Source organism: Eptatretus burgeri, chromosome 10 (genome assembly GCF_056783735.1).
Source record: "Eptatretus burgeri isolate ZD-2024b chromosome 10, Ebu_testis_v1, whole genome shotgun sequence".
Lineage (NCBI taxonomy): Eukaryota > Metazoa > Chordata > Myxini > Myxiniformes > Myxinidae > Eptatretus > Eptatretus burgeri.
In genome coordinates, this window is record NC_140970.1 from 62,805,169 (window position 1) to 62,815,955 (window position 10,787).

A 10,787-nucleotide genomic window follows, 5' to 3' on the forward strand; every position below is an offset into this window, starting at 1 on the left:
GGACTGGGCTCAGAACACTGCATTGTTGCACTCCAGCCGTGATGGGGAGAGGAGATGCAAGGATTCTGTTGAGAGCACACATTGGCGATGAGAGTAGAGGAAGTCAGTAAGCCATGTGTGGAGTTGGCCTTGGATGCCATTTGCTTCGGCCTCAGCTTAACTCGGGTGGAGACTTTTTGGAAAGCTCCTTTGTTTGGAAGAGAGTTGAGCCGGTTGCTCGGCTCGAGCTGCTGGTGGAGGTTCTTCTTCTTCTTGGTTCGTGGAGCTCTTTGTTCTCCATTTTGGTTCCCGGCTCGGTGCGACTCATCGGCCTCATCTTGGAGGTGGTTCCTCGGGGAAGCGGCGCATCGACGGGAAGGATCGGCGCCTCGTCTCACCAGCACGTGTTGAGAAGCGCGGGAGGATTCGCTGGAGCTCGGGAAGGATCGTGGCTCATGGCGATTAGGTCCAGCTCGCTCTCGCTGGAGCCCGGGTCCAAACAACTTGAAGACCACACGAGGTGGAGAGGTTCGAGATAGGTCCTGGGTTTCAGCTCACCTATCCTCCGAGCTGGAGCCCGTTATTAAAGGCCTCAGCCACCATTTCTTGGGTGTGTGTGTGTGCATACGTGTGTCCGTGGGGCCGTCTAATAAGTAGGAAATTGTTAAGTGCTTTGTGTGCTGTAAATGTTTGCGTTGCATTTTGTATCGTCGGTATAGTTCTGCTCTTACGTGCTTCCCTAGTTCCCCATTATTGTTAATAAATACCCCAATTGTTAAATGTTTTCAGCTCGTCGCATCGATTCTTTCATTGACTGAGCATTTCGTGTGTTGAGAGTTAGAAAGCCGTTGGTTTGCCGTAAAAGGGGGACATTCGGACCGATGTTTCTTGGCGATTAAGCCACTCGGAATCGCGCACGGGACAAGCTCGGGACATGGGACAATAAGGAACGGCTCGCTTGGCACGCCATTGGCAATCACCGACCCATCATATTATGCACACACCTCCTGGAGATGCCCGAAATGTAAAATATGTCCGAATTGGAAAAGTGAAGACTTTTATTTATTTATTTATTTTAAAACAGTCGGAACTGCTGCCAAGTTCAATTCTGGAGCTTAAAATTTTGTAATTCAGCTTAAAGAGATTCTCGAGGTGATGGCATGTGTGGAAATGAAATAAAGCCATGAACGCTGGTGTCTCCGGGCATTTATAAGCATTGCAATGTACCCAGCGATTCGTAGCTATGATCAGGCGTTCGATAATACGAGTGAGGAAAGTGGGAAAAAATAACTTTATTGTTAAGAAATCATCGTTGTGGCCTGTTCCAAGTCGAGGGATGGTTGAGCAGGCCAAAAAGCATGGCTTCAGACCCTAGTGAGGTCACCCAGGATGTTCCTCAAGACCCGATGGAGAGTGAGGTGGCCGTGGGTGTGCCTGATAAAAGATATAATTAAATTAAGCCGTTGATTATCTTCAAAAGGGTTGTTTTAATAAACCCAAGCACCCAGTTTTCATTCATGCACTTCCTTGGTGTTCCCTTAGTATGCATTCAAAGTTTCAGGCCACTACATTTCATGGTTTTGCAGTTATTGAGGAGGCACTCGCTGCCATACAGAGGAGCTGGGTTTGTTTCCTGTTTTTGGCCATGTAATTTTCCCCATGGATAATATAATCTTTGTTTCCTGTTCATTTATAATTGTGTTACTCTGCCCGTTGTGATGAATAATAGTGGTCATGGAATTTGCCTCCCACGGGGGGGGGGGGGGGGGGAAACCTTTTCGTGGACAGGCCCTTGCTGCTCATGTTGTTAGCAGCGAGTGCTCAGGAAGCAGCAAGGGGGAGAGAGTGGTATCTATATGTGGGAGAATTGCATGTCACCTGTGGGTTGCCCAGATAACTCGGATGGTAGAGCACTGGAACGGTTTGCTCGAGGACCTGTGTTCAATTGCTGTTCTGGGTATGTAACTTTTACCACATATACATATATAATAATCTTTGTTTCCTGTTCATTTGTAATTGTATTTAATTGCTTATTTTCCTAAAACCATGAGAAAAGTTGTTAAAAAAAAATTTTCATTTCTTTGTGTTTGTTTCTTTCTCCTTTGGTTGTCATTTTTCATAGGCCTACAATAAATGGCAGGATGAAAACACAGAATATCTTCTTCCATTCCTTAACTTAACTCAACAACAGCTCTTTTTTGTGAGATATGCTCAGGTAAGTCGAGTGGAGGGTTTCAGAACTTGCATAAGCTTTATGTGGATTTACAATCAGCAATTCCTCTGATAATAAGAAGCCTATTATTACCTTCGCATTCTGCGAAAGGTTATGTTTTGGTCGCTGTGTATTTATTTATTTGTGAATATGTGTGTTTGTTTGTTATTCGCATAACTCAGAAAGTATTAAACCGAATTGCATGAAATTTGGTGGGATGATTCGTGAGTATCCAAGGACGATTTGATTAGATTTTGGGAGCGATCGGGTCAAAGGTCAGGAAAAGGTCAAAAACACTCTTTTGAGCATAACTTCCTTCATAATACAGCTATCGACATGCAACCACCGCCATATTGTTCCATGACGAGATACCTTTCAGATATGTAGTGTCGGATTTGACGTAACGTCATCGGAAGTGCGTCTAAATGACGTCACAAGATGACGTAAATTTTCAATTTTCGATCTCATCAGTTTTGATCATACCGTTTTGTAGGACTTACCTTAAGGACGTCACACACCAAATTTGACTTCAATCGGACTGACCGTTATGACGTCATTGACGTTTGAACATGACGGTTTTCAATTGTGGCTAAAATATCCTGATATTTTACATTCAAATATCTATATAATTTATAAAGCAAAGTCTCCCAAATCCAGGCATTCGGATCAGTACCAAAATATCTGTTTATTGATGTACAGGTTTTGCAATTAACTCTGTAGTCAAGGTCAAGGTCACACTCAAGGTCAAAATATACTTGTAGGCATAGCTTCAGATCTAATAGAGCTATTGACATGAAACCAACGTTAAAACGTTCATTGAACTATGAGCTTTCAGAATGGTAGTCCCCGATTGGACGTGACGTCCCCGGAAGTGCGTCAAAAGATGACGTCATTTTTCAACTTTTTTATTTTTCAGTGTTTATCATTCCATTTTGTTGGACTGCCTTCAAGGAGGTTAAACACCTAATTTGACGTCAATCAGACTGACGGTTGTGACGTCATGGACGTTTTAAAATGACGTTTTTCAAATGTGCCTGGAAAAAAGTTGCGGCGGCGAAGGTATGCGCTCTACCGAGTGCCCGTTCTAATTATAGATGTGATAGGATCTCACTGGTACATAAGTGAGTGCAACCACACACGAGATAACCAGCCAAGCTTCCTCTTCAAATGATGTCGCACTCTAAGCTAGGTCCTACTTTTGCTTTACCAAATAGTGGTCTTTGATTTTTGTGATTCTGATGCCTTTTGGCCCATTATTCCTGTGTCAAATACACATCCCAACATTCAACCAAATGCAAGAGAGAAGGGAATTTGGATAGGTTGCTTAAACATGTTGGCGTACTTATTTTGATGCAAACGAGCCAGCGAATGTCCACATTTTCAGGATTGCATGCTCCGAGATGCAGAATCCCTCCCGCTTCCCCTTTGAGAACGCCAGAACAAAAGGTTTTGATGGATTTTCGACCATATTAGGTAACTAATTCAAAGTGCATTACTAACTGAGCTATCCCGCCATCCCTACTCCATCCGTATGTTTCAGACGTGGTGTTCATCGGAGAGCGAAAGCTTCCTGCAAGAACAGCTGAGAGAAGGCAGTCACAGCCCAGCGCGCTTCAGAGTTCTCGGCACTCTGTCCAACTCCCCAGAATTTTCCCAACATTTTCACTGCCCACTCGACTCACCCATGAATCCAAGCAGAAAATGCACGTTATGGTGATGTCATAATCCTCTGAGCTGACCTGTGGGGACACCATCACCGTTTCTTCATTGGCAAAGAAAATTGTATTCCACCAGCCTTTATGATAAAACAATTCTTGTCAATCTTTGAGATTTTGTAAAAATGTTGTTCTTGCTATTATCCTCTACAAATGCTTCTGTTGTTTTTCCATTTCGTTCATTCCCTTACTTCTTGTGTCCAACCTTGGCTCCACGAGCCCACTGCCGGTGCATTGCCTTTTTATACTCTCTAACCTGGATCTTCCTTGAGTTGGGATTTTGTAAACCAAAAAAGAATGCTTTTCTTGCCTATTTCTTTTAAAAATACAGTTTTTACCAATTTAGTTTACAAATGTCCATGCTATTCTGCTGATGAACATTTTATTGAGCATTATAATCTGTAAGACAGTCTTAGAAGCTGTGAGTTATCGTGCATTGTTATTTTTACTTAACCAGTGAGCTCAAATATGGAGTTTATTTTAGCATTGTCACTTCCTCAGTGAGTATGCTATAATTGCAGGTATGTACCGTGAATTATGGTAAGGTGCGCGGTGCCATGAATCATGGTCTCATCGCTGCCTCTGGCATTGAGTGTGCTTTTCTGTTCAGCCTTGTATTGAATGTCATTTTCACAGCATTCTCCCACCACACCCTATTAACTTCTCTACTTCAGCCCTTACAAAACATCTGCTTGAGAAGGATGAGCAATTGTGTAATTTTATGGAAAGTATCCAGTCATTGAACTTGAAGAGGTATGGAACATCCACATTGTTGTACCACAGTACTCTAGTACAGTACTAACCTTAGGTGTGTGTGTGTGTGTGTGTGTGTGTGTGTGTGTGTGTGTGTGTGTGTGTGTGTGTGTGTGTGTGTGTGTGTGTGTGTGTGTGTGTGTGTGTGTGTGTGTGTGCGCGCGCTCAAGTTGCTGTTGGCTGCTCTCTCCACATGTGGGTGGGTTTCAGGAGTGGAACGGAGACCTACCAGGTCTCAAAGTAGCCACCTTTGTGTGTGCGCAGGATGAGCTGTGTACACAGGATGAGGTGGTGTGTGTGTGTGTGCAATGATTAAAGGGAGTAGTTATCCATAGAGCTTTACCTAGAAGCTAAAATTATTCTTTTGTAAGGTATGTTAATTGAACCTTTTGAATGTCAAACACAAATTCATTGTTTTCGACCACTTTCATGAAACCTCCCCAAGTTTTGACACTTGCCAAGTTTTGTGATGTCATTAATTGATTATTGACCCCACTCTGCCATAATTATTATTTTTAAGCTTTTTTGATTTGCATTTGTATTGTAGTCAACTTTTCTGGATCAATAACTCTGTGTGAATTTAGAATTCCAGCCTCCATTTCCTTTGGATGTTTTGGGTTCTGTGATTGTGTTGTTGAAGTATTCACAACTATGATGACTATGCCAAAATTGCTGTTAAAAAAATACTCGTTCAATTATCCACCAAAACATCCATTTCCATGTGCAACAGCCCAATGTAAATACAATGGTGAATATTAGATATTCTCCCAAATCAAGTAATAAAGTTTCCATCGATTTCATTTACATCTTTTCATTTTCATTCATTCATTTTTATTTCAACAATGAAACCTGTTTTTTTAAATATAAAACGTATTGTTTTTATTTTTACATGCACACTGAATCTGTTTATGTTCAGCTATGATTTATGTAAGCTATAATAGAAAAATATGAAGAAAAAAAAAATCTGGGAATTTCAACCAACCTATACGTGCGAAGTTTTGTTTGGAGATATGCTCAAGACAATGAACCCCAAAAAACCTTCCAGACCAGAAAATATTTACCCCAGATGACGTAGAAATGTCCTGGATGCAATCGGTGATGATTGTTTCACTAATACTGCCTTAACTGTCTAAAGTATGCCAACATGGTCGCTGCTTGAAAAACGTTGTTGGGTTTTATTGGTTGGACCAGGAGCAAGACTTGGATGGCACTGACTCTTGATACTGTGGAAGATATTAATTGAATTTACACTCAGGTTCAGCATACAAAGGAGAATGTTTAATTACGTACGGAAAAGAAAAAAAAATCCATCAATGAAACTCTCAAGGAAAAAAAACCCTTAACCCAAGACTTGCACATCGAGTGGGGGGAAATGAATGAACAAGCAGGAAAAACGAGAAATAGCTTTTCATCTGCGAAAGAATAACTATTCTCAGTTCTAAATCAAAATAACTGCTTTCTGCGACTGGGAAAGGAGTGAAACATTCTAAACAATGTAGGCAAGGCCCAAGTATAGCCAATCTGAAAAGAGCACAACAGCCCCTTCGAGGTTCCCCAGGGTTTGGAGGTACAGTTAGTTCCACAGATCAAGGGAGTGAATCATTACTTGGGCACGTTCTCAGCGTTGATAAAGAACAACATTGCATTGACTAGCACTACTCACAGAACCTCAGCAGTTATTACAATTCATCTACATATAAAGCCATGCATTATATTCTTTAAATTTGTGAACTAAAATAAGAAATATCTAAAGTTACACACTTGAGTCTTCCTGGAACTTGTGCAACATTTCCAGGTTGTTATAGTTTTGATTTAAAAATGACAAATCAATATTAACTGAAGACAGATGTATATTTTACAGAAAGCAAATGTCCCAGAACGCATGGATAATCGTGTTTACAATGGAATCCTCTCAACTGAAGAATTTTACCGAAGTTCAAATAATATTTTATGAGTGAGGAACAATGTCCTCATTCATTCACGCCAATTACAAGTCCTAAAATAGGAAATCTTCAACAATACCCAAACACAGAGCCCATAGCTGCAGTGTGTTGGCATGTTGCAAGATTTTGAGGACACACTTGATTCTGGAAGCTTTGAGATGTGTTCGGCCCAGGGCACATCCCTGCAGGTCATAAGTCCGAGCGAGAGTGACTGCATTTTGTTCGGGATTGGTTACTGAAGTAATGATGCGAGTTGGTGGGCCAACCTTCACAGACGAATGGAGTCATATATCTTTACTAATCAGTGTGTCTCCTCAATAATTCCAAAACCATAAAACTTAGCAGCCTGAAACTTTGCACGCACACTAAGGGAACTCCAAGGAAGTGCAAGAGTGAATATTGGGTGTTTGGGTTAATTAAAACATCCCTTTTGAAGATAATTATCCTCGGCCACCTCACTCTTTGGGGTCTGAAGGCATCTGGATAGCCTCACTGGCAGTGCCGGATTAAGCCTCGGCTGGCCCTGAGGAACATTTTGAAATTTTAGAGAATGGCCTGAAAATTTTAAATTAGATCTCGGGCTCATGGAAATGGACCCCAGACAAAAGATGAACTGATTTCAAGAACAAAATATTTAATACAAAAAAAAGACAAATAATTAATGTGAAAATAATTTTTGGCCCGAATTTTTGGCACATTGCCTTGTCTGCCTAATGGTTAATCCAGCACTGCTCACTAGGGCCTGAAGATGAAGCCGCCATGTTTTTTGGCCTGCTCAACCATGCCTTGACTTGGAACAGGCTGCAAAGATTTCTTCACAATGAAGTTTTTTTTTTTTTTCATTTTCCTCACTCGTATTATATCAAATGCCTGTTCATCATTGCTACAAATCACTGGATACATCACTTTTGTAAGTGCTATAGTTTTCAAATTAGGAGCTTCGAGCAATTTCATCCATTATATGATGCGATTTTCCACGATTGACTCTGACGGACTAATTGGTTCACGAAAAAATATTTTTCACTAAAAAATAAGTGACCACTATATTCGTTATTGGTGTGTGTCTGTCTGTTCGGTAGTCGATCAAGGCGAAAAAAAAATTCAATTTTTTTTTTTTTGAGATTTGTTCTACCCTTATTAATTATCAGTATTAAAAATGGCGATTTCAGTTAACACAATGGCGATTTCGATGAAACTTGGTTGGTAGGTTCATACCATGACCTAGTTGTGTTAAAATGAGAACCGTTGCTATGGACACCACCGTTGCCTAGCAACGAGACTGAAATTTTTGAAAAATCATGAAAAAATTATTTTTTCGAAAATCAAAAATCGGGCCACGAGCGACTGGGCAGTACATTCAGCAATATTGTCAAAAATTTCCAGCCGGATCCTATGAAAACTGTCGGAGGAGATAGACTTTCAATGAACCCTGGTCGAAAACAATAAAAAAAACGAAGTTCGTTATATCTCAGAGACTATGAGTCAGATATACATGAAACTGGTATGGTAGGTTCATGGTATGTCTTAGTTATGTGTGAGAAAGAACCGTTGCTATGGACCCCTCCGTTGCCTAGCAACGGCTGAAAAACCTCTAAATGTGGGGTTATTTTAACAACAAAATAATCTTTAGCATTAACCCTTGAAGCTAGAATCATGAATTTTCTTGTGCTTAATCCTCAGGTCATTTCCCATTGAACAGACCCATCGCGTCAGGTTCTGTTGGGGTCCGCCTTCCGGCTTGTCTGTCTGTCTGTCTGTCCCGAGCATAGCTCCGTGGGTTTTGATCCGATCCTGATAAAATTTGGGTGGGAGGTTTATATCATGATCTAGTTGTGTTTTCATGAGAATGGGCATGAAAAGGTTTTTCAGGTGTACAAGGACGCGGGCATCACCCTCTGAGCCCTCAGCTTGTTATCTTCTCGTTATTGATGATCTAGAAACATCCAAAGTTCTCTGCTTCTGCCTCTAATTCCACCATCCCTTTTGATTAATCTTACTCCTCTTTCTGGACACCCTAATACAAAGCTGCATCAATGTTCTGTTTTGTAGCAATATTGGTTCACGAGTCAGTAAGTGACCACTATATTCGTTATTGGTGTGTGTCTGTCTGTCTGTCTGTCCCGAACATTAGCTCCGTGGGTTTTGATCCGATCCTGATAAAATTTTGGTGGGAGGTTTATATCATGATCTAGTTGTGTTTTCATGAGAATGGGCATGGTGCGCCCATTATGGGCGGAGCCACGCCCAAAAATCATGTGTTTTTAGGGGGTAGCCGATTTCAATTTGCATCTTCTCCTAGGGGGTTTGCCGAATCTGACAGGGGTTTCGGTATTTGGTTAGCCCAATGGCACCTGCATAGCCTCACGGAGCTCGATTTTTCATTTTCGTCCCAAGGTCAAGGTCACAAGGTCACGAACTTAGAAAATTGCGAATTTTGACATAAAAATCCATCTTCTCCCAGGGGTTTGTCGAATCTGGCAGGGGTTTCGGTATCTGGTTAGCCCAATGGCACCTGCATAGCTCCACAAAGCTCTATTTTTCATTTTCGTCCCAAGGTCAAGGTCGCAAGGTCACGAAATTAGAAAATTGCGAATTTTGACGTAAAAATCCATCTTCTCCAAGGGGTTTTGTCGAATCTGGCAGGGGTTTTGGTATTTGGTTAGCCCAATGGCACCTGCATAGCCCCACGGAGCTCGATTTTTCATTTTCGTCCCAAGGTCAAGGTCACAAGGTCACAAGGTCACAAACTTAGAAAATTACGAATTTTGACATAAAAATCATACGACCGCCAAAACTTTGAGAGTGAGGATGACAATATTTTTTATAGATAATCTTGAGGTCATTCCCCACCTAAAGTCTTCAAACCATTTTGCTCTATCTCGAACACCTTGCCAGTGGCGCCCCCTTCAAGTTTGTTTTTACGCTGATTTCATCAAAGTATGGATAATCCGAGGAGTACGAAATGCAAATAGCCGATATGACATTATATTGTTCCTGGAATGTTCCGGAGGAAGTTTTGCAACAAAGGTCATAATCCTTGACCTTTGACCTTTAAAGTTCACAAAGGTCAAATTTTCAAAGTTGTGAGAATTGAACCGGGTTTTCGACCTTCTTCGACGAACTACTCCAATAAGCTATAGCACGTATCCTGTTTCCTTATTTTAATTTAGACACAAAATAAGTGTCTAAATCTGGAGAGAAATCAGATAATTTAAAGAAATAACGAGTCTTATAACTAAGCCAATGTACCTATTTATAACGAGTCATAACTAATTTCCAAAGCATTAAACTTTCTGCTGTTTGGAGAATTATGTTGAGTCATCATTACATTTATGAATGTGTCAAAATTTACCAGCTTCATTGAGCTGTATGATTTAATGCATTCACTGCGAGACCTCACGCCTCCTGTCCCCTGGAGGAACTGCTATTCCATTGCATCTGCCAGATCTGTGTCTAAATTTTCGGAGGTTTCACGAGGTGCTCCACAGAAAATTAAAGTAAATCTAGTGAAAAACGGACATTTTAAAATAAAGCTATAACATTTGCGTGGACCGCGAACGATGGACCACGTGTTGGATTTTTGCGTGGAGTCCAATTTGTGTGGACCACGTGACGCATGAGCAGGCAACATGGCGAATTTTCTGTAATGTTTGATTTCATGGGCGATTCAACTTTGCGATGTCTCGAGAGTTGTTTTATGTTAGACATCAACTCTTTTGTGGATAAAGTCATGATTTGAATTAATTAATTTAATTTCTTTAACTGCAGATGGCGCGATGAAGACCGGTTTTAAAGTTAAAGGGATCCTACAGGGTATGCAGCCACAGCTGGGCCAGCCGTTCTTTGTCAACCATTTAATTGGTTTACTTGCTTGAATGCTTACGTTACTTGCCGAGTGCCCTTTAGTAGATAGCAGTACCGTGCTGTCATTCTGAGTGAGTGGTTCATGCTCTGTCATTCTGAGCGAGTTGTGAAATAACACCCGATTTCTGAGCCATATTAGCGTGTTTTATAAATTCCCGAGCCAATTTTTTTTTCCACCCGTCACACAATGTTTGTGAACGTATCCCTGAAACATCTACTGTATATAAACACAACATTGTTTTTCGGTGAAAGTTACTCAAGGTTTTGGGGTTGTGTACAGTACGTATTATCGTTGGTAATCAAACCGACTTCAACCTGCCG

At 41.1% G+C, this 10,787-nt stretch overlaps 1 protein-coding gene across 1 annotated transcript in view; it reads left to right on the plus strand.

The window, feature by feature from the left end:
- LOC147018706 (endothelin-converting enzyme 1-like) overlaps nt 1–5,463 on the plus strand; it is a 75,461-nt gene extending 69,998 nt beyond the window's left edge. Inside the window, exons 18-19 of the mRNA XM_085898661.1 lie at nt 2,102–2,194; nt 3,732–5,463. Coding sequence (XP_085754787.1) covers nt 2,102–2,194; nt 3,732–3,908 — 270 coding nt within the window. The 3' untranslated portion in view covers nt 3,909–5,463. The remainder of the gene's footprint in view (nt 1–2,101; nt 2,195–3,731) is intronic.
- Nucleotides 5,464–10,787: the final 5,324 nt, after the last annotated feature.